The following is a 24,204-nucleotide window of genomic DNA, read 5'->3' as shown; positions in this document are numbered from 1 at the left end:
ATCTGGTCTGGTCGAGTCCGCACCGCATCGCAGCTTCTGTCTGGCCCGGGGAAAAAAACCCTAGCTCTCCGCTCTCCGGGGAATCGAAGCCAAGATGGGGGAAGAACCAGATAGGAAGCGGATGACGACGACGACGACGGCTCCCTCGCCGCGCGAGCCGTTCCGGCGGGAGGGCCGCGACTCGCACGCGAGGCGCCCCCACTCCTCGTCCAGGCCGCGGCGGGACGATCCCCCCAGGTACCAAACCAATCTTGGCCGCAGTTCCCTCGATCCGTCTCGCTGGATTTCGATTTGTGCTACAAGGGGGCCTGATAGATTCCTCGGACATCCAGTTCTCGGCCGGCGTCATCTTGCTCGTGCCTGACAATGCGATTCGCGCCCGTGCTAACCCCATTCCGGCGTTCTTTTTTTGTGTAGCCCGAGGAGGTGGAGGGATGACAGGAGGCACGAATCCGACAGGAGCCACCACAGGCGTCGAGCTGAGGAGAGTGCCATTGCAGGCGACCACGATGAGAGGAGGAACCGGCCCTTGCAAGCTGCCCTGGCCCGGCGCGATGACCCTGGCTCCCTGCGCTGGGAGGGGAAGCGGCCCGATGGTCCTGATCCTGCGCGATGGGATGGGAAGCGGCCCGATGACCCTGACGCTGTGCGCAGGGAGGGGAAGCCGCCGGGCGATGTGAAGGATGACCCTCTGGCGAGGCAGGAGAGATCTCCCAGGGGAACCAAGCGGTTTTCCGAGACGAGAGAGGCCTGGCAGCCTCGATCTTCTTTCTTCCAGGTTCTTGTCTTCTACTCTATGAACAGAAAGGGACTACCACCACCACCACCAGTGGCTTATGTTCTTTGTTTATATAAGCGGCTTGATTGCTATGCACTTAACTCCCAATCAGCTGATCGCGGCCTCAATGTTAACACCTGTTGGAGCAGTAGTAAATGCCAATTCTTGGGCTTGTTCTCGTTGTGGAATATCTATTTGTTGTCCTATCTAGGAACCTTACTTACTAATAAGAGGGGCACTTGGTTTAAATTACATCTCATCACTCATCAGTTCATTTTTCTGTGTACGTAGATTACATCCTTACTTGTTCTGTTGCAAGATATGCCTTGTATTCTTCAGTGTGTAGTACTGTATTGTTGTCCTATGCCAATGCTATATCTGTCTTTTATTGGAGTTAAGTGTACCTTATGACGTACTTCTTCATCTGCAGATTTAAGCAAATTTTTTTTTTTTGCTTCTCTCAGTCCACAGTGCAAGATTTAGACTTTGTTTAACATATATTATAATGTAAGAAATGAACTATTATGAAGTATTTTGCAAGTCAAATACAGTACCAAAATTTGCATGTAGTCATTAGTACTCTGGGGAGGGGAGCCGCTAGTGGGAATCGAACCCGCAACCCCAAGGTTATGAGCTCTAGCTTTAGCCATTCCTATGATTTTGGAAGGGGAAGAGGAGAGGCCGATATAGACCGAGCCAATCTTTCCCCCCTAAGCAGAAGTGCAGTATATGTTTTCACATATGCTAACGGCCAGTTTTTTTAAGACTGACTCTGGATCCCATGGAGATTTATATACTTAGAGAATGGGGGAGTAAGACTTCACTCATCTTAATTGCTTTCTGATTCAATTTGGTTGAGATTACATTGTAGTTAACACATATGTTCTACAGTCCAGAAGTCTTCCCTTAGGATTTTATCTAAACCAAATTGTGCTTCTTCATCTTTGTAGTTTGGAATATAACTGCTCTGGCTGTGGCTGTATTAAAACACATATCTTCCAGTGATGTTCATGAAAAACAACTATGTGCTTTAATTAACTCTTTTACATTGGTAGTCATGTTCATGTTGTTTCTTTGTACTGTTGTGGAAGTGTATTTGTGTTGAGAATGTTGGGTTGTTGCTAAAGAATATCTGTTTGTTGTCAGGTCATCATGCATAAGTACTATGTTTCTGGTGATTTATTGGTAGCTCTTTTATGACACATACCTTCAAATGCCGCACCATATTAACAACATTAGGCTACTTATGCTTGTATGTACAGCATGATGAACGTGACAGTGCTGGGCATGGTGGTCGACGCTATGGTCGCCAAGGTAGTGATGAGCTGCCTTATCAGTTCTACTTTCTGCACTAATTTGTCTTTCCATCCCTATGCTTATATTAATTTTTGTTTCATTTTGTGAAGACTATGGAAGACACTGGGGTCAAAATGAACATCTTGATGATAGAGATAAACACAGGTCTGGGGTACATGGTTTGCAGGAAAAGGTTGAGCAGGCCCAACCGAAGAATGATGTTGATTCTACATGGAAGCATGATGGGTTTTTCAAGTTGGAGGAAGAAGCTCCTGTTGCCAAAAGGAGGCCAGGATTTAAGGAGAGGGGAATGCCACTTGAGGAGCAAGGGTCAGCTGTTACAGAACCGGATGCAAGATCACGTAAACCTGATCAACGTGGGCTAACCTCTGGAATGGGAGAAGAAAGGAGGAATTACCACTCACGGGAATTCGCAAGGCCCGATGATAGAGGTGCCAGGAGGGGGTTTTCTGATTACAGGAGTGTTGGTCAGAGGAATGGGTATGATTCAAGGGGGCGTGGTTTTGCTGGTAGAGGGGGAAGGGGCAGAGACAGGTTTGACTACCAGTATGGCGGAAGAAACAACATGCATGAGGATGCTGGGGAACAAACAGAGAAATGGAAGCATGACCTTTATGATCAGACAGACAATACCCCAGCTCCGATGACCGAAGAAGAGCAGATTGCAAAAGTTGAGGCACTCTTGGCGCTGTAGCTACCCTTTTTTGTTGTTGCCTGGAGTTACTTGCGAGTTGAGACAGGTAGACGATAGCTATCTTTATTGTTGCCTGGGCTATGGAGTTGTTTAGAATGGCTTGGTTGCCATGTACTTGGTTTTGCTGGTATCAATGTTAACTATATGGCATGCTGCTGGTTTGGTATTATCTAGCCTTTTTCATTCTGACGATGTTCTCTTCCATTTGAAGTGTAGTGTCTGTACTAAATAGCAATATCAGTTTTATTCATATGGGATCCATGTAAGTCTTTGTTTGGGATGAAAATGATCTCTTATTCCCTTTGGAGTGCTTCTGTCGCTTCTGTAACAGAATGTACCCGTCCATGTTGGATCTATGGAACAAGTATGTTCTTCAGCATGTTAAACTCCCACTGAATTTGTATCTGTTCCAAATATCCTGAAGTGCTATCCTATGTTTCACACACACTGTCTAATAGTGGGCAATCAGTTCAATGTACATCTTAGCATGAGTTGCGATTTTGAGACGCAAAAATGCTTCTTATGTTCGATGCAAAATCAGCTTTGGCTGAGCCATTTGAAAACTTATATATAAGCTTAAAAAAATTCTCTGACATCATATACTGTAGTAAAATTGACGCTATACAAAAATAAACCCAGTAGACCCAAAAAAAGCTAAACTTTCTCGTAAATTTGACGCTAAATACTGCACATAAATCTCATCCTTAATTTCCGGTTCTCCAAATCAATTCATTACCTGTCTCCATTTCATTTCGGAGCAACTAACCCTGAACTGAAACCCCCCAAAACCCACACTCATTGCTTCAGCCAAACACCTCGACTTCTCTCCCCTCCCCTCCTCTTCGCCTCCGCTCCCTCCTCCCGAATCCTCCCCAATGGCGTCGTCGTCGTCTAAGCAGCCGTCGCACCGCTCCGTGTTCGACGCCGGCTACATCCGCGCGGAGTTCGAAGCCGCCGGCGTCTCCCCCCACTTCATCCCTCTCATCTGGAAGTACGCCGCCTAACCCCCGGGAACCCTACTTGCACGCCGCCACACCCCGCCCCTCCTTGTTTCGCTCTGACCGGCGGTGTTCTCTCTCCAGGTACGTGCTGCAGAACCCTAGGTGCGCCGACCTCGACGGCGTCCCGTCGCTCCCGGCGGCCGCGTACGCGCTCCTGCGGACCAAGTTCCGCCCGACCACCTCCACGCTCAGCGCCGCCGCCGAATCCAAGGACCGGACCACCACCAAGCTGCTGATCCGCCTCCAGGTGACTGCTTATCTGCTTGCGTCAGACCAGATTTGGATGTTGGGTGCCACAATTTGGTCTCTTAAGCCCTAATGGCTATTTTGGGATTAGGTTTAGTTCACAAACCGTTTTGCCTTTTCTGATCATCAGTTCCTCCACTGTTTCCCTGCGCAACTGAATGACATTGTAGTTTTGAGTATGCAAGCAAGAATCATACTCACTGGTTTTGTTTTTGCAAAAAATCGGTCCTTTTGATTGTACTAGGGTTTGAATGTATGTAGATTTAGTTAGTACATGCTTACTTGTATCGGTCCGCAGCTGATTTGTCACTTGAGAAATGTTTTAGTTATCAAGCCTCACCATGAGCTTGTCCGGCGAGTGTTATAGGAACTTCGTTCCAATGCCAGTAAGAACTGCGCCTTTTTATTTAAGTGCACTGGTTGATGCAAGCATCAGCGCTCGTATAAATGTTTCGAGGAAACATACATACCAATTGTTATCAGTACCTTCATTTGCACTATGCTAGCATGTGTTTTCGCTCTTTAGATATGCCACCTGCCCAGGGGTGACCATGATAATTGTTATGAACTGGTATTCATGGGGCTATATGCCGACCGGAGGATGACTGGGCAGCACGGCTAATTGTGATGAGGGATTAGATTAGGCATTGAAAGGACGAAGGAGAAGAGAGATAGATAGATTGTAATCTTCTTGCTTGATAAAAATGGATGTGCCAAGGATCTTTATGTAGAGCTGATCCTAACAATCGAATCTAAACAAATCTCATATCTTAGAAAAGATCTTATCTCTATTTGGCTTATGACCCAGTCTAAGGTGTATGTTGTCTCTAACTTGGTCAAGGCCCAAGCTTTGTGCTATCTTATCTCTAATTGATTACTCCCTAGTATAAATGATACTATTCCTAACTTGAAGATTACAGCAATTATACCCAATAACTGGAGCCAGCTAGGGTCAGCTGGATCTAGCGTGTGGTGACGCATCCATCTGACAATAATACTCCTGATCCAAAGCTTGAATGCTTCAATGTGTGTGTGACAGCATGTGCTGGATTACTTTTGTATTTTCCCAATTATCTTAATTTTAACAGAACCACAAGGTAAACTGTGTAATGTTATTCAGCGTCATTTCATCACCACTGCCAATTTCACTTGATTTGTTTGCTTGCATGTGAATCACTTTTTCATGATCAAGCTGAGATATGATGCTGTTTCATCCTAAAATCATGAGAAATCCCTTTTTAGCATTGTTGTCTCAGATTCTTTTGCTTGTTTCTATTTGATGGCACATATTATTTTACCTGTTAGCTTGTTCTCGCTTTTAATATCGAAGGACATTGACTTATCACACTTATATGTGGCTCTAGAATGGAGAATCTATAGAAGCAGTGATCATGCGGTACGATTCACGGCTAGGGAAGTATGACGGGAAGACACGCCCTGGAGGAGTGCGCTCAACCCTGTGTGTATCATCACAGGTAGATATATTTGCCTTTCATATTGAACGACAAGTGCTTTAGTAACAACAATTTTGTTGTAATGGCTTAAACTGTTTAGCAGTATTGCTTATGTGGATGTGTTAGTAACTTTATGTGCGACAGCATACTACGATCCTTCTTAATCTTGCGAGTTTCTGATCACTGTGTTCACTTTGCTTCTCCAATATAACACAGGTAGGGTGCAAGATGGGCTGTAGATTCTGTGCGACTGGAACAATGGGATTCAAAAGCAATCTTACTTCTGGAGAAATTGTGGAACAGATGGTCCATGCATCCCGTTATTCTCAAATTCGAAATATTGTTTTCATGGTAATTTAAATTCTTAACTTATTTGGAGTTTCCTGATATTTGGTTTCTAAGGAAAATCATGCCAGCTTTACACTCCCTGATCTTATGTTTCACTCATCCGAACCTGATTCATTTGTGTTGTTTGGTTTTGTTTTTGACTTTTTTTCTTGTGTACTTTGCATAGTTAGAATTACATACAATCACCAAAAAAAAAGCCATGATGCATCTTTCAAGTGTTGCCACTGTATATATTTTTATTGTTTTCTTGCTGATGTTTGTAAATTTTATGATTTTATATTGGCAAAATGTTGATCTGCTGTATCAGTTTCTTCTTGTACGAGGCTAGGTAGGATCAGATGTTGACTTTTCATGAGGAAACTACAGAGCCACTGTGCTTCATATTATATGCATGTGTTGACAAACGTTCATGCAAGTTCAAATTATTATCTGGAAAACAATTTGTACTTGTGTGGCTGAGTGCTTCCACTTTCTTACTCATACATGTTGTACATTGGGATCTGTGCCAATTATTAAGATGTTGGAATGTGTGGTTCACGCCATCTAATGCCCTACCAATTTGTGCCAACCATTGTCTAGACAAAATATTGGCTAGAGGTACGTTGGGCTCTTGTTGGCCAAAATATTGGCAAGATTTGTGAAGGGAATGTGAGGTAGGTACATTTCCTAGGCAACCAAAATTTTGGCTACCAACTAGGTGATGACCAAAAGATCATAAGCTGCCGAATGACACATTTGGGCTCCAACGAAACATACCCATTATTTGTATATATATTAGTGAGAAAATTAGAAGATTATGTTATTGGATTTGATGTCTGTTAAGGAGTATTTTCCATATGATTTTTATTTATGTCCTTGCTCTGCTGTATATGCAGGGGATGGGGGAGCCATTAAACAACTACAATGCTTTGGTTGAAGCAATCCAAGTCTTGACAGCATCTCCCTTTCAGATTTCGCCCAAGAGAGTTACTGTATCTACTGTAAGCATACTTCCGTATATAGTTTGTTTACATGTTGGCATCTCATTCTGGTGGATGAAAATCTTATGATAGTAGCTAACCTCATTGAACACTTCAAATGACTTTCTGAATGAGCTATTACCACCCCTGTTTTGTGATAAACCACACTGGAAAATTACGTGTAAGATATAGTTGATAATCATGCAAAGATCACCCAGCAAATAGTGCACTGGGCATTGGATATTGTAAGGATGTACATGCCTGCTATGTGGTCGTCTCCTATTTCAGTATTGTAAAATTCTTTTGCTGTCCTGGCAAAGTGGCAATGGCCTTGTTAGTTACCAAAAGATCATAGGCATTTCCTTTTTTTGACCCCACCTATTATTGAAGCTGCTTCCAGTCCTTACTCCATAGACTTGTATTGCAGTACAGCATTGGGCCTATCCTTTTGTTTGGTGAAGATGTCTCTATGCTGATAACTTGATATTATCTTATACTCACGTGTCATTCCATACTTTTTTGACTTGTATTATCTTTCCTATCATGGCTTGTGTGGGTCCATATGATTCACCATTGTAAAATTATGTCCTGCTAATATTTTGTTGAGCTATTGAGTTTTCTTTAGTATTAATGTAGCTGAAATATTGATCATCATTGAGGATAAGACTTGTAGCAAACTATTGTAAATCTTAGTTTATATTGTGATATTATATGACGTACTGCAGGTTGGGATTATCCATTCGATCAACAAATTCAACAATGACCTTCCAAATATAAACTTAGCTGTGTCACTGCATGCTCCTGACCAAGACATACGCTGTCATATAATGCCTGCTGCACGAGCGTTTCCTTTAGCAAAGCTAATGAATGCATTACAGTCGTATCAAAACGTTAGGTAAGATTCCACAACTCTCATGTTTAGTCAGTTCCAAATGTTTGAATGGGTAGCTTTGAGCATTAACAACCACTTCCATGTTTCATCACAGCAAGCAGACGATTTTTATCGAGTACATTATGCTTGATGGAGTCAATGATCAGGAGGAACATGCCCACCAGCTTTGTAAACTACTTGAAACATTTAAAGTGGTAAGCTACGTTGTGTTGCTTTACTACTCTATGTTTTATCCTGTTTCTGCCCTTAAACATTTCAAATCATCTAATACACTACGCTTACCCTTGATGTTTATGATTCTGCACTTTTGAATTACATAAGGATAATCTCATTTTTGTCATTGCCTGTCTGTTTTCAGTTGTCCTTTTTGTTTACTTTGTTCAGTTCTCTTACTCCCATTGAGGTACCTTGAATTCATGCAACATCTTTAGCTGGTCTCTCTGAGCTTGTATCTCCCTCTGGTCATTTTTTCTCCAAAACTGTTGGCAACCATATGAACTGCATGTGATGTGAATGTGTGCTTCATATCAATTTTATAAAGCAGTCACATAATGCCATGAGTCCATGACCGCTTGAGCATGGATTTTTTTTCCCGAGAGTACGCAATTGCGTACCTTAATTTTATAGAAGGCAGAATATATGTACAGATCATGCTATCTTGCGAACAAAGGTGACAGAGCATGGATTTGTGATTTTGCTTACACATCATTACATGTTCATCTTGATGACCGCAAACTGAAACCAATCATCACTCTGTTCTCTTAATAACTGGCAGGTTGTGAACCTGATACCATTCAATCCAATTGGCTCGTCAAGCAATTTCAAGACAAGCAGTGAGCAGAACGTGAAGAAGTTCCAGAAGGTCCTGAGAGGCATCTACGGCATCCGAACCACTGTTCGCCAGGAGATGGGTCAAGACATAGCTGGTGCCTGTGGCCAATTGGTGGTTAGCTTACCCGATGAAAGATCGGCGGGTGGTGCCACCCTTCTGTCAGACATCGAAGACCTCAGGCTTTGATCTCTGTCCCGCTTGTTATTTATGCGATATATCATCGAGAAGTCAAACTCTTAAAAATCAGCCTCATCGCGTGATAGTATAACTAGCACCATATAGTTTGAACCAAGCTTTAAAATATAGTCCTGACTGGCCATTGTGGATTGTGGTGTTTCCCTTGCAACTGGGAAACACAATTTTGCTGTTGCTAACACAATGCCACAGGCCTGGTTTTTGTGGATAGCAATTGGAATGTTGGTAACTAAGCCTTGCAATGGACATATATGGTGACAGCGCAACGCGGGGTTTATCTCCTGTCGAAATTAGTAGATTATATATATCTCTAGTTCTTATCTGGATCTACATGTATTATTATCTTGAAGAAACTTGAGTCGATGGGTTTGCGGTGAGCCTTGGTGCGTTGGACTCGAGCTTTTCTTTGCTTCCTGGTCTGTTTACTTATAAAACGTTCGTTTGCATGTGTCGCGTGTTGTTGGTTGGCACCGGAAATGCAAAGTTATGGCCTTGTGTGGAGATCTCCAGCATATGAGATGTGCGGAGCTGGCAACATGGGGGGCATGGCTCAGCACATGAGCTGTGCTGCTCATTTTTATTTACATTGTTTTCCTGCCGTCCAGGCAACAAAGAACGCTTGGGGGAGCGCTGTATCTCTGCCGAGTATTGAAAAATGGCATCAGTTTAAAATAATAAGATGTTCTAGCTTTTTAAAAATTATCTCGATGCATTTTAGTGTGTTTCTTCACTCATGTCAATCTGTACATAGTCCACATAAAATATCCAAAACATATTGTAATTTGAAAAGTGTCTTTGGTTCATGCGCATCATTTATCCCTTCATTTAAAAAAATCATATTTGTAAGTTTCAAAAAAACTCTGAAAACAAATTTGGACATAGCCAATGATGTAACCTAGAAGCATGCAAAATTCCAATGTGAAATTCCTTCTCTGATGGGATATGCAAAAGTAAAAATCTGATAAAAATTTAGAGAATTAAAAAGTATGCATTATTAGATCCACACTTTATTTTTATTTTTGTGTAACTCATATTACCAAGAATTTGAAATTGATATTTTTGCACGTTTATGGCGTACATAATTAGCTACTACCTCCTGTCTGAATTAATTGACACCAAACACTACAGGTCGCTTTGTTTTTTGTGGGTGAGTCCGCCTCGATTAACACAGAATGGAGGAGTACATCCGAATTTATAATTTTCTGAAACTTGTAAATATGATTTTCAATGTTCTTTAAAACAACATGATCACGGGATTCCATGAGCCAAAAATCTCCACTCGAAAATCTCCTTGTAACTTTCTGTCATAAAAGATTAGAGTTAACATAATGTGCTTCCCCCAATTCATGTTAAGTGTCCTTAAAATAGTACAATCGAAAGGAGCATTATTTTATCAAACAATAGAAGAGTAAAGCAATGTAATTACGCCAACAAATCCAGTTGGAAGAGATCACATTCTCTCTCCAAAATACAGCATTCCTCACGAATGAACAATCTTGAGCCGTACGATCGTGGGATCGCAAGATCGTGCGGCCTGGAGGCTCCGGATAGCCTCGTCTCGTCTGCTCCGTCGCACGGCACACACGATTACTAGTGGCGGAACGGGACTCGCTGGCTGGCATCTCTGACCCTCTCCTTGTCTCCCTCCTCCTCGCCCAACCCGCCGCCGCCGCCGCCGCCGCCGCCGCCGCCATGGCCGCCAAGGGACCCGGCCTCTTCTCCAACATCGGCAAGTCCGCCAAGGGTACATATCGTTCTCCCCACCCCTCACCCGGCTCCTCTTCCTCCTCCTAATCTGGCTAGTCTTACTGCGTGTTGTGATCTGCAGATCTGCTCACGAGGGACTACACCTACGACCAGAAGCTCACCGTGTCCAGCGTCAGCTCCTCCGGAGTGGTAAGGACTCCCCCCCGATCCCATCCCGCTCGCTCCTTCCCGCCGTTGCGCGGCCGTAACCCGCGTGATCTAGTACTAGTCAGATTACCTCTGCCTTGTGCTTCAGCCTTGTGATAGGCCCGCCTCGTGGGACGCGTGGTAGATGTGGATCGTCTGCTGTCGCTGACTCGCTGGTTGGATTCTCCGGGGTTTTCTACGACTTGCAATGCTTAGAATCTCTCTAGTTCCGTTGCATCCACAATCCCACATGTTAATAGTACGTTGGATGGGAATCCGGGTCGCGTTTGGTACTCCTACACGTTGTTAGCTGTGTGGTGGTCTGACAGGAGATGGGAACTTCGTAGTATCCTTGCAGAGGAATGCAGTTACTTGGCGGGCGGAGTTGATTAGGTGAACAAGACCATCAAATTCAACTTGCGTATGGGGATGCTTTCTAGAACAGTCGGTGTTGCTGTGACGCTGCAGTTGGTGTGCTTTGGTGTTGGCTCTTTTGCGGCCGTGATCATTTGCTACCCCTTTTTATGAAGGCTATGCAAGTGTCCAAAGCAGTAGACCTGGTCCTTGATTCGGCAGTTTTAGTGATTTCACCGTTTGGTGCCTTGTTGTCTTAGTGTCCTGCTGGGGGCCACTGGAATTTGGGGATAATCAGGGCTTACAAAGTTTGTGCTTAGCTTCCGAGATGAAAAACAAGTTATAGCTATAAAGAAATTTTGAGAAGTTATACAGTTTATGTCATGGTTAGATGCCTACATCATTGCTCTGAAACATCCCTTTGGAGAAGTTCAGATGTGTTATACAACCCATGGTTTTAAAGGCGTCGCCTAGGCGTCGCCTTAGGGACGCCTAAGCGTCCAAGCGCTCCCCCTCCGCCTTAGAAAAACGCCCGCCTTAGGCGCCTAGGCGTCCAAAGCGTCCGCCTAGGCGTCGCCTAAGCGTCGGAGCGCCCCCCCTTCGCCTTAGGACGCCTTGGCGCCTTTAAAACCATGATACAACCTTTTCATTAGTTTGTTTGTGTCTGATATCAGCATTGTGTTTTGGTCATGTGATTTCTGCATTCTAATCTCACTCTCTGTCCCCAGTCTGTCTACGGTTATTTCAATTGCAAAACTCTGGTCGGTGGAAGGGTCAGACCAACACACACGTGGCTCTTTTCTGAAATTGTTAACACTTCCGCATTTAAGATATCCAAATTTTCATCACGACACTTTGACAGTTATGCAAACTATTGTATGGTTTCTGCCCCTCTGCATTTGCTATGTGTTCATAACTTGATCTCTTCAATTGTTATTTTCAATGATGCTAGCTGCAGTCAAAGGTTTCTTGTAGGATAAAACTTCAATACTTAGATGTTTTAGTTGTGTGTAGAATCATAATAGAACTGTTGTAACAGTGCAACTTGTGTGTTCATCTCTGCTAGGGTGTTGATTATATTCATTCCTTGCCATGTCCTTCTCAAGCGCTCTAGTTCCCTTCAGCCCAGGAAGGATTCCAGCCGGTTTTAAATCTTTGCCCCATCTCACCGACAGCGATTATAACTGGTAAATAATTTGCGATCCTCCTCGATTATCTTCTTCCCCAAGATCCAAAATCCCCTCGGGTTAAAACATCTTGCTTGCTCGAGGAGGAGCAGCCGTGGGCAGCTGCAGAGTTGAGCAGCGGTGGGTGTGAACAAAGCTGCAGTCGCGGCAGAATGGATCAGCGGCGGGCGACATATCCAGGAGACATGGACGATGACGCCAAGCATAGGGTCATCGAAGGCGCTGCCATTGCGGCTCCCTGCATATGCATATGCGCTGTGGCGTTTCAATAGTTTTAGGTTCTCAGCAAACCAAATGCTCATTCTCTCTGCATTTTTTTTCCGGTTAACTGGATCATTGAGTATGAAACATTTGATAAATTGAAAAAGTTTTAATGATATGGTTGCTTACCAAGTATAATCAAGTCAATAGAAGACACTTGATATGGTTGGGATTATCCATTCCATCAACAAGTTCAACAATGATCTTCCAAATATAAACTTAGCAGTGTCACTGCATGCTCCTGACCAAGACATCCGCTGTCATATAATGCATGGTTGTTTTAATGATATGGTTGCTTACCAAGTATAATCAAGTCAATAACTGCGCAAGTGGCGATTCCGTTTTATTTGGGTAACTTATCTTCAATTGATCAGCAATAGTCCATTCTCAACATAAGGAAGTTAAGCACTGTGCAATCAAGATTGCCAAGTTAAAATGCAAATTAATTCCATCATCAGTTCTGGTCACTTTAATGATTGTGCCACCCTGTAGTTTGTTGGAACTACAGCAATCATTGTATTTAACTAGCATTTGGAATGCGTTGATTATGCTGTTATATTATGTACTTCCTATGCACCCATCTACCACTGATATGAAAATCGCCCATCGTATCTTGTACCGATGTAACAGAGGATAGCTGTCCGGTTTGGTTGTTCCAGTTGGATTAGGCTTTGTATATCTCTGTTTCGCTACCTTTGCCTGTATTTGCAATAATAATGCTGATGTACTTATCTGTTACCTGAATTTATTTGCCCTTGGTGAACTTGCATCTCATGTATTTTGTTTTAAATTTTCCAGGCCCTCACTTCCACAGCTGTGAAGAAAGGAGGGCTTTATTCGTTTGATGTTGCCGGAGTGTACAAGTACAAGAATACTCTTGTTGATGTTAAAGTGGATACACAGTCAAATGTTAGTGATTTCTAATACCCAGATTTCTGTTTTCCTCTTTGTAGCCTTTGCCTAGCTGTAACACATTTTATATTATATTTGCAGGTCTCTACTACCTTGACTGTCTTGGATGTCCTGCCATCCACAAAGCTTGTGACATCTGTGAAGCTGCCTGACTACAATTCTGGAAAGGTAATTTAATTTCGAATATTTTGACTGTCGTTTCTGTCGCTTAATTGAAAATAGCCCATGAGCTGAATTCTTTCTTAACAGGTGGAGCTGCAATACTTCCATGAGAATGCAACTTTGGCTACTGCTGTTGGCACGAAGCCCTCTCCTGTGGTTGAATTTTCTGCAGCAGTAGGTCCTAAAGGACTTGCCGTTGGTGGAGAAGCTGCGTTTGACACTTCTTCAGGGAAGTTCACCAAGTACAGTGCTGGGATAGGTGTAACCAAGCCAGAATTTCATGCTGCATTCATTCTGTAAGTTCTTGCTTTATTGTGACTTTTTCATTAATCGAGATTGAAACTAGCATTGATGCATTGCACCAACATGTACAGGGCCGACAAAGGTGACACCATTAAAGTGTCAGGTGTTTACCACCTTGATGAGAAGCAGAAGGCTTCAGCTGTGGCTGAATTTACCCGGAAGCTCTCAGCAAACGAGAACGCACTCACTGTTGGTGGCCTGTACACAGTTGACCCTCAGACAACCGTGAAGGCAAGGCTCAACAACACTGGGACGCTTGCTGCTCTTCTCCAGCACGAGGTTAAGCCGAAGTCACTCTTGACAATCTCTGGTGAATTCGACACCAAGGCCTTGGACAGAGCCCCCAAGTTTGGCCTCACATTCGCCCTCAAGCCCTGATCAGATCATTAGTGATTGATGATTGACAGTTGAATTCCGGATTCTTTGATTGTTTTTTTGGGAAGCTACGGCCAATAATTTGTTCCAACTTGCTCTGTTAAATCTCTCAAGGTTTTTGGTACCCTCTGTGGGCAGGATCGATCGGCCTTTACCTTGATGTGTTGGTCTGTTGATGAAAATACCTGTCATTGGGAGACTTATGAAGCTTGTTTCTTTCTGCTGTGAGTGCTGAGTAGCTTGCACAGTAGTCTGTTTCATGACGAAGCTACATGTGATTTTTCCATGCCGTGTTAGTTGATTTTACCACTCGTTGAGATTTACTGCTTGTTGGATATATATTCATCCTTTCTATGTATCACTTCTTTTGCAGCATCTCTTTCACAGTAGTCTGTTCCGTTTCTAAGACGCTGATAGTGGCGATAAGGATTAGTTGACCTAGTAATCTTTGGTACTTATTGCGAAAGCAAATGTGTGACTTGAGTAGCATTCAAAGTTCAAAAAAAAAAAAAAAGACTTGAGTAGCATTCAAGTTTAAATTCTAGATTGCTTCAAGATTTTGATTTAGTTTTCAGTACAACTAGTCGTGTTTGCTAGCCGTCAACTTCGTTACTACCCTACAATAAAGCCGTATAAAAACGATACTATTGCTTGGGAAAATTGAGCCATATGTGGCAGGTTACTAGATACTACAGTAGCATTTTTTTTGTTGGAATTACTAATACTCCATCTGTCCTTGGAAAGAAGGCTGTAACTTTTTTCAGAACTCAAGCAATGTAAGGTTTTATCAAGTTTTTCAAAAAACTGTACCATCTGGCAACTTTGGATTTGTATTGTAAATGTAATGGCTTCTTTTTATAACTTGTTGAAACTTTACATAGTTTGATTTTTGAAAGAAAAAAAAGATTTATCTTCTTTTCAGTAGTAGGAGCTACAAAAGTTTAACAAGTTAAAAATTACTTCCTCCATTCACTAATATAAGACTACTAGGTCCAGGTAATGGAAAGATAGAAGCCATTGCCGTTTCTATGTGAGCTAAGATAATGATAAAGGAAATAATATAAAACCAAGCACAACATTCGCTGGATGTAGATATATCGATTGTTGTAGTCCTCGGTGAACGTGCCATCGCTGCCACTTGAAATTTTTGTAGCTGTCAAGATCTGCTGAGAACCACATGTATCTCGACACTCACATTTATATAGACGCTGCCAGTTGAAAATTTTGATTAAAAATTATAAACACGCATATCTTTATCAGGAAATTTGGTCAGATTAATGGATCGGTTATGGGACTCCATTAACTTGAACCTGTGATGAGGTGACACGCGAGTATGCGTGGGAGGTGGTGGCGTTGTGTGGTTAGCCACTTCACTGTTTGGTGTAGCCACACCACCTACTATTTTTCAGAAATTATGTCAGATTTTGAGCATCTCCATTCGCGTCCCCAAACCGTCCCCAAAACGAGCCGGATTGAGTGTTTGGGGACGTGTTTCGTTCGTGCCACGTTTGGGGGACGTCGCTCCCCAGTCGCGTCCCCCAAACAAAATTTTGAAAATTTTAAACTTAAGCGAGATTCGATTAGATTCATCCAAACTTACATAGTTCGAACGAAATTTGACTAAATTTAAACCAAACCTAATCTAGAAGTACTTGCGGTGGCCGGAGGCGTCGTAGTACTGGTGGAAGTTGTACATGTCGTCGGTGACAACCTCCTGCTTGACGCGCTCGTCGACGGGCTCGTCCTTTGAAAGGATCGTATGCCGCACCTAGAGGGGGGGTGAATAGGTGCTAACCAATTTTTAGTTCTTTTTCAATTTAGGCTTGACACAAAAGGTAAATTCTCTAGATATGCAACTAAGTGAATTTACCTATATGATAAGGCTAACAACTAAGCAAGATATATCTAAGCAATATAGAGATAGAATAGGATAGAGGTAACCGAGAGTGGAGCACGCGATGACACGGAGATGATTCCCGTAGTTCCCTTCCTTTGCAAGAAGGTACGTCTACGTTTGGAGGAGTGTGGTTGCTACGAAAGCCAAACCAACAGCCACGAAGGCTTCACTCGGATCTCCGGTGAGCAACGCCACGAAGGCCTAGCCCACTTCCACTAAGGGATTTCCTCGAGGCGGAAACCGGGCCTTTACAAGGTTCTTGGGGCACACATCCACAACCAAATTGGAGGCTCCCAAATCTGTTACAACACAACAATCAACAACAATACATCAACACAAATCAACTAGGGAACCAAATAGGAACACTAGCATGAGATCCCTCAAACAAGAGAGGGGAAATGAAGAACGCTTCGGTGAGGATGTAGATCGGTGTCTTCTCCTTCGAATCTCCAAAGATCAAGAGCTTTGGTTGGGGGAGGAAGGAGATCTTGCAAATCTTGACTTTCTTGAGGTGGCTCTAATGGAGGTGGCTTGGCAGATTTCTTGTGTAATGATTGAGCAAACAACCAAGGTAGAAGAAGGGGGTATTTATACCTCCCCTCAAAATTGAGCCGTTGCAGCTTCCGGGGGGCCGGATAATCCGGCCTAAGTAAGGGCCGGATAATCCGCACCCCCGGATAATCCGGCCTTCGGGACAAAACTGTGACATTGTCCGGCCAAATGTCCGGCCCATGTACTGGTTCACATTTCTTCCAGTCCTTAGCCAAAAACGAGGGGGCCGGATATTTCCAAAATATCCGGCCCGGATAATCCGGCCCTGGTGCAATACCGGGACATTATCCGGGCAAATGTCCGGCCCCCATACTGCGCTGCATTTCCTCGAAGACTTAGCCAAAAACAGGGGCTCTAACACTAGACATTGACACATATGAAGTTGAGATAGGATGTAAGAAATCATACCCATGTGTAGATATATAATACGGAGATATAGCATCACACATAATGTAATATCCTTGATCTCAACAAATAGAAATCCGAAAACCATAACAATGTCTCACACCACATAGCACATAGTTTTAAACGGAAACGGAACACAACCAAAGCAAATAGTTCAAATAAGAGGGAACACAAGCAATAAAGGAATGATAAACGCATATGCTTGTGCCCAAACCATGCAAATCCCCGAGAGAGTTCCTAATAGAACACTTCTCCCCCTTTGGCATCGAGACGCCAAAAAGGGGACAAGCGCGATGCTACTCGCCCCATGGGGATCACTCGGAGGCATAATCATCATCGGACTCTTGCGCCTCTTCTTCTTCTTCTTCATCAGTGTCAGGTGCATCCGAAGAACGACGAGAGGTGTTGGATCTTTGAAGGCAATCATCAAGATCACTCCATGGAACTTGTGCAGAGTGCCATCCACTGTAACCATGGTGAGCTGGAGGCTGAGGCGGGGGACCTTGATCACCACTGAGCTTGTGTAGAATAACCGCCTGAGTATGCTTAATCTCAGAACGCTCTCGGCTAGCTGCATAGTTCTCCTTATGGATCTCAATGTTCATGCAAAGGATGTGACGCTGAAACCAACTAAGCCGGGTCACTTGCTTCCTCATAGCCGGGACATCAGGATGACGAGCAGGAGCAACACCACTAGAACGAGCATCACCCATGAAACTGCCAGGTGCAGGTACAGCTGAAGAGACTGGCTTAAGCTTGTAGGCCTTCTTGACATGGTGCTTCACCAACGGATACCCACCCAAATCTTCACTATTCACAGCCACGGAGTTGTTGATGAGAAGCTGGATGTAGGGTGCATAGGGAATGGTGGTCCGGGAGACCATGGCATCACGGATCTCATGGAAGATGAAGTCCATGATATCAAGAGTGTAGTCCCGCACCTCATCACCATCACGAGCACACTTATAGCTGAGGTGCATAAGGTCCACAAGGACTCCCCGGAGAGCATCATTGTTACCACCACTTGGGCAAATGGTTGCCCGAAAGAACCGGAGCAACTGACTGTATATGAGGAGCAGCCCCTTAGTATAACCAATCCTTCCCGCTGAGGTATAGAGATTCGCAAGAGCATTCTTATCTGTCTGTTGTGGTCCATGTAGACGACGACCCTCATCAACAGGAACTCCAAGAATACCAGCAAAATGGCGCAGAGTGGCACTGCAGTGAGTGGAGCCAGTCATCCATTCCATAGTGCGTTCCTCATCTTTCTTGATTGCCAAAGTGGCAAAGAATTGCTTCACCAAATCTGGGCTATAGTCACATTGAATCTTCATGATATCTTTCAAGCCCATTCTTCCAGCTACCCAGATTGCATCTTCAAAGTGATCGTTTGCAGCCAGAATGTCCACATCGATAGCTTGCATGGGTCTCAGATTCTTCATGGGCTCATAGACGTCCTTGTAGATGAACACTTGCTCCATGCACCAGAATCTCCTGCCCTCTATCTCTTCATCCCTTGGAACATCTTCATACCAGTTCTTCAAGCGGATAGCGGAATAAGAAACTGGATCCATGGCCTTGTAGTTCTCCCTCGCTTCCTTGTTCTTCCTCCTTGAAGTGACGGACTTGCGAGGTGCATTGGGTGCAAACTCGTCACTAGATCGATCATGCCTTTGGCGTCTCCGACCACCCCGAGAAGCACCACCTGTGAGAAGCAAAGGCGGGTAGCAAAGAGAAGGTAATGCTCATAAGTCATGTAAGATACAGTAATATACTCGAGAAACATGCGATAAGTCGGTACAAATCTAGACATGATAGATTGAAGCAAAAACTACAGCGGCGATGAAGCTCCAGGCCGGATAATCCGGTGTCCCCTGGGGGCGGATAATCCGGCCCGGCCGGATAATCCGGCCTGCTCGGGGGGCGGATAATCCGGCCCTGCGAGATGTGCAGATTTTCAATCAAAAACTTGTCTAAGACTAGATCGGCCTCATAGCATGCAAGAGGAGTACACTACACGTGATTTGGAACAACTAGACACCAATTCCACCAAGAAAATAGCACATATAAAACACAACATCTAGGGTTAGAGATTGTGAATCATACCCACATCCATTGTGGAAACCGCTTGGAGGAGAAGGTAGCTAGGGAGGAGATACACCCGATCCACCCAAGAACTCCGAGAGGGGGCGGACGGAGCGTCTCCGGCGAGGAGGAGGAGATCCGGCGGTCTTGAGAGGAGAAAGAGGAGAGAGGCGTGTGGGGGGGGAGGTGTGAACCGTTTGGCCCCCCACGGCCTCGACCTCAACCCTTTCAAGATCTGCCCAGGCCGGATAATCCGGCCCTAGCTTAGGGCGGATAATCCGGCCGGGCCGGATTTTCCGGGGTCGCCTGGGGCCGGATTATCCGGGGTTCTGGAAAATTCCAGAATCGCCGTGAATCCGGCCCATCTTTCGTTGGTTATTTGCATGACCCATATGCGATGCAATACTGTATCACGTCACATATAAGGTGCAAATTCACCAATAAGATGGAGCAACCTAGATCATCCGACCGAAAAACCTCTAACTCCAAGTTTTTTACCAAACATGACAAATGAGCAAGATGGAAATGGCTTATAGGAGAGAGTAGGCTTAGGTATTAGAAGATACAAACTGTTAATGGTACATGGTCACTCAAGTTTGCAAGATATGAGCAAATAAGGCCAAACTAGAGTGATTTCCCATAAGAACATGGAGATGTCAATAAAATCCAATGAAAAACCAAACAACTCCAACTCTTCACGAAGAAGAGTGTGGTGGCCTAGGCCACCATATATGAGTATTATGGTATGGCACCGCGAAGATATATCTTGGGTCCAAACCAATACTCATCATTTAAGCTCACATATCAACATATGATATAACGAGAATGAAATCTTTAATGTTGGCATTATGGGGGGAGGGATAGCTCAATAATTTAAACCGCACTCCCCCTATTTCCATGCCCACATCTTAAACCAAATAAAGTTTTGAGACGAAGGTGTGTTTGCAAGATGGTCAAGCTATACTCCTTGAATCGATGATATTTAGCTCATTCCTCAAATAAGTGAACCTTGCTTCATCAAGAGGCTTTGTGAATATATCGGCAAGTTGATCTTTGGTAGGAACATAGATAAGCTCAATATCACCACGGGCAACATGATCCCTAATGAAATAATTCCGGATCTCAATATGCTTCATTCTTGAATGTTGCACCGGATTATAGGCAATCTTGATGGCACTTTCATTGTCACATAATAGAGGCACTTTGTCACAAATGACACCGTATTCCTTTAAAGTTTGCCTCATCCATAACAATTGAGTGCATCCACTTGCGGCGGCAACATATTCGACTTCGGCGGTGGAGAGAGATATGCAATTTTGCTTCTTAGAAGACCAACACACCAAGGACCTACCAAGGAATTGGCAAGCCCCGGAAGTTGATTTCCTATCATCCTTGTCACCCGCCCAATCCGCATCGGTCTATCCATTGAGAATAAAACTTGAGCCTTTGGGGTACCAAATACCATATCTTGGGGTATCAACCAAATATCGAAAGATTCTTTTGAGAGCCATCATGTGGCTCTCCTTAGGAGAAGCTTGATACCTTGCACACACACCAACACTCAACACTATGTCCGGTCTAGATGCACAAAGGTAAAGCAAGGATCCAATCATGGAGCGATATACCTTTTGATCCACCTCTTTACCATTGGGATCTAGTGCAAGATGACATTTGGTAACCATAGGAGTGGCCACACCCTTCAACTCGGTCATCTTGAACCTCTTGAGCATGTCTTGGAGGTATTTTGCTTGGTTGATGAAGGTTCCTTCTCTCAATTGCTTGATCTCAAAACCAAGGAAAAACTTCATCTCTCCCATCATAGACATCTCAAACCTATCGGTCATAAGCTTTGAGAATTCATCATTGAAAGCTTTGTTAGTAGAGCCAAATATAATATCATCAACATATAATTGGCAAACGAAAAGCTCCCCATTGACCCTCTTAGTAAAAAGAGTGGGGTCGATTAGCCCAACATCAAACCCACGGTCTACCAACAATGCCTTAAGGTGCTCGTACCAAGCTCTAGGAGCTTGTTTGAGACCATAAAGTGCTTTATCAAGCTTGTAGACATGGTTAGGAAAGTTGAGATCCTCGAACCCCGGGGTTGCTTAACATAAACCTCTTCATGCAAAGGACCATTAAGAAAAGCACTTTTCACATCCATTTGTTGTAACTTAAAGTTATGATGCGATGCATAAGCAAGAAGGATACGGATGGACTCAAGATGAGCCACGGGAGCATAGGTCTCTCCAAAGTCAATCCCTTCAACTTGAGAGAAACCTTGAGCCACCAATCTTGCCTTGTTCCTCACAATATTTCCAAACTCATCTTGCTTATTCTTGAATATCCATTTAGTGCCTATAACATTGCGGCACTCCTTTGGCTTCTTTACTAAGGTCCACACTTTGTTGCGCTTGAAGTTGTTGAGTTCCTCATGCATAGCTTCCACCCAATCCGAATCTTCAAGGGCTTCAAACACTTTCTTGGGTTCCACTACGGAGATATAAGCATGATGATTGCTAAAGTTAGCCAATTGCCTTCTTGTGGAGACTTTTGCTCGAACATCACCAAGGACCTTGTCATGAGTGTGTCCACGAATTTCAAGGGTTCTCTCTCTTCTTGCTAAACGACGGGCCTCGATCTCCTCCTTGGTTCTTCTTGGCCTTGGAGGTGTCACTTGATCAACTTGATCATTTGGGTCCCCGTCTTGACCTTGAACTTGAGCTTCCTCAATTGCTTGGGGTTGCTCAATCTCATGTGCTTGATCTTGAACAATGTTCGGAGAAGGGCAAGAGTTGATTGGATCCTCATTGGAGCCATTATGAATGATTGGTTGATCTTGACCTTGATCTTGTCCTTGATCTTGCACATAAGAGGGAGGGTCTTGTTCATGTTCTTGGGTTGATGCATCATTTGCTTCACTAGGTAAGGTTTGTTGATGTTGAGAAGATGAGGGCTCCACCGTGGTAGAGCATAGTTCTTCCCGAGACGCCACACCGTGTCCCTCAATGGGGCGGAAAAATCCCACACCCATTCTTACTATGGCATCTTGAGGTATTTCATCACCTGCACAAACATCAACTTGCCCCACTTGGGAGCCATCATTTTCTTCGAACTTCACACTACAAGATTCAATGATAATCCCGGAGGATACATCAAAGATTCTATAAGTGTGAGATTCGGCACCGTAACCAACAAATATACCCTCCAAAGCTTTAGGAGCAAATTTAGACAAACGAACCCCTTTGATTTTGTAGAAACACTTACACCCGAACACCTTGAAGTATGAGATATTAGGCTTGTTCCCGGTGAGTATTTCATATGGAGTCTTGTTCAAGCCCTTGCGGAGATAGAGCCGGTTAGAGGAGTGGCAAGCGGTGGAGATGGCTTCCGCCCAAAAGTTATAGCGGGATTTATACTCCGCCATCATAGATCTTGCCATATCCATAAGAGTCCGGTTCTTCCTCTCCGCAACACCATTTTGTTGAGGGGTGTAAGCAGACAGAATATTGATGTCGAATCCCCTCATCACTAAGAAAACCATTGAGTGTATAGTTCTTGAACTCGGAGCCGTTGTCACTTCTTATTGCCATAATGAGGAGGTTGTGTTGGCGTTGCACCTCGGTAGCAAAGTCAATGAATATTTGTTGAGTCTCATCTTTCGTCTTGAGAAAGTAGACCCAAGTGTATCTTGAGTAATCATCAACTATCACCAAGCAATGTTTCTTCGCACCAAGACTTGCATGAGTAACGGGACCAAAGAGATCCACATGAAGGAGCTCCAAGATCCTCTTGGAAGAGATGATAGTCTTGCTTGGATGCGGAGAGTCATGCATTTTGCCTTCAACACAAGCCCTACAAACACGATCTTTGGCAAAAGACACATTTTCCATTAGTCCCACAATATGGTTCCCCTTGTGAAGACTTTGCAAAGTTCTCATGTTGACATGGGCTAGGCGGTGATGCCACAACCAACCCACGTCCGCCTTTCCGAATAGGCACATCGCACTTGACGTGGTGGTCCCCGAGAAGTCCACCACATACAAGTTATGTTCGCGATACCCAACGAAAGCGACTTTTAGAGTCTTGCTCCACAAGAGGACCACAATATCATTATCAATAAAGACGGCGAAACCCATCTTGCCAAGGGCGGAAACGGAAAGCAAATTGTAACCAAGGGTTTTGACAAGCATGACATCCGGAAGAGTAATGTTGTGTGCAACCACAACCTTGCCAAAACCCAATACCTCGGATGTAGAATTATCGCCAAAGGAGACGGTGATATTATTTATGTTGGGCCTCAACTCCTTGACGAGGTTCTTGCCGCCGGTCATATGACTTGTACATCCACTATCAAGTACCCATTTTGAACCTCCGGCGGCATAGTCCTACATGAGATCAATTCTTGGATTTAGGTACCCATTTTTCAATGGGTCCTCTTTTGTTAGCAACAAGGGTCTTTGGAACCCAAATAGACCAAGCAACATAACCATCATAAGGACCAACATATTTAACATAGACATCACCATAATAATCTTTAAAGAGAACATAGTGAGGGTTATCTATTCCCGCACCATCATCATTAATGGTGTTGCCCTTTCGGAGTTCACCATTAGCTTTCTCATGTGCGGGCTTGGTCTTTTTCTTGTTTGCCTTTTTAGCCTTGGCATTAAAACCAAGTCCCTCCTTCCCATTGTTTGACCTTTGCTTACTCAAAAGATCATCCAAGGAAAGTTTACTTTGGGGAGAGGAGGACCTAGCAAGTTCATCTTTCAACCTAGCATTTTCCTCAATTATATTTGCATGATCACATGAAGGAGTGGAGGAGCTAGGCACATCATATGAGGCAAGCCTAATTTGAAGTTGCTCATAAGACTTGGATAAGAGAGTGTATTCACTCTTCAAAGCTTTGTGAGCTTTGTCTAATTCATCTAGACCTTTCACAAGTTTCTCATGATCAACCTCAAATTGGGCCCTTTCCTTTTTAAGCACTTTAGATTTAGCCCTAGCAAGATCTCTAGCTTTTGTGAGCTTGTTAATTTTATCTTGAGGCTCTTCAAGAGTTTCTAGCCTCTCCTCAAGAGAAGCTATAGTTTCTTGAC

General features: G+C 43.9%; 2 protein-coding genes and 1 pseudogene across 2 annotated transcripts; all 3 read left to right on the top strand.

The window, feature by feature from the left end:
* Nucleotides 1-94: 94 nt before the first annotated feature.
* LOC124694924 lies at nt 95-2,704 on the top strand (annotated as a pseudogene).
* A 921-nt stretch (nt 2,705-3,625) lies between these two features.
* LOC124701695 (dual-specificity RNA methyltransferase RlmN-like) lies at nt 3,626-9,029 on the top strand. Its single transcript, XM_047233791.1, has 8 exons — nt 3,626-3,780; nt 3,872-4,037; nt 5,401-5,511; nt 5,707-5,841; nt 6,714-6,818; nt 7,523-7,692; nt 7,784-7,883; nt 8,465-9,029. The coding sequence occupies exons 1-8, from the start codon at nt 3,665-3,667 to the stop codon at nt 8,705-8,707; spliced, it is 1,146 nt and encodes a 381-aa protein (XP_047089747.1). The 5' UTR covers nt 3,626-3,664; the 3' UTR covers nt 8,708-9,029.
* A 1,353-nt stretch (nt 9,030-10,382) lies between these two features.
* LOC124701694 (mitochondrial outer membrane protein porin 5-like) lies at nt 10,383-14,447 on the top strand. Its single transcript, XM_047233790.1, has 6 exons — nt 10,383-10,460; nt 10,545-10,612; nt 13,210-13,320; nt 13,405-13,491; nt 13,573-13,781; nt 13,860-14,447. Exons 1-6 carry the CDS (start codon nt 10,409-10,411, stop codon nt 14,164-14,166), a joined length of 834 nt encoding a protein of 277 aa, XP_047089746.1. The 5' UTR covers nt 10,383-10,408; the 3' UTR covers nt 14,167-14,447.
* Nucleotides 14,448-24,204: the final 9,757 nt, after the last annotated feature.

The sequence above is a fragment of the Lolium rigidum genome, chromosome 3 (genome assembly GCF_022539505.1).
Source record: "Lolium rigidum isolate FL_2022 chromosome 3, APGP_CSIRO_Lrig_0.1, whole genome shotgun sequence".
In the NCBI taxonomy this organism is placed as follows: Eukaryota; Viridiplantae; Streptophyta; class Magnoliopsida; order Poales; family Poaceae; genus Lolium; species Lolium rigidum.
This window is presented reverse-complemented; position numbering and strand designations above follow the sequence as displayed.

Bases quoted from the DNA above. Each gene is read 5' to 3' on its own strand.
- LOC124701695 (XM_047233791.1), top strand. From the start codon at position 3,665: ATGGCGTCGTCGTCGTCTAAGCAGCCGTCGCACCGCTCCGTGTTCGAC. The intron at 3,781-3,871 runs GTACGCCGCCTA...TTCTCTCTCCAG, and splicing joins TTCATCCCTCTCATCTGGAA to GTACGTGCTGCAGAACCCTA. The intron at 7,693-7,783 runs GTAAGATTCCAC...GTTTCATCACAG, and splicing joins CAGTCGTATCAAAACGTTAG to CAAGCAGACGATTTTTATCG.
- LOC124701694 (XM_047233790.1), top strand. From the start codon at position 10,409: ATGGCCGCCAAGGGACCCGGCCTCTTCTCCAACATCGGCAAGTCCGCC. The intron at 10,461-10,544 runs GTACATATCGTT...TGTGATCTGCAG, and splicing joins CATCGGCAAGTCCGCCAAGG to ATCTGCTCACGAGGGACTAC. The intron at 13,321-13,404 runs GTTAGTGATTTC...TTATATTTGCAG, and splicing joins AAGTGGATACACAGTCAAAT to GTCTCTACTACCTTGACTGT.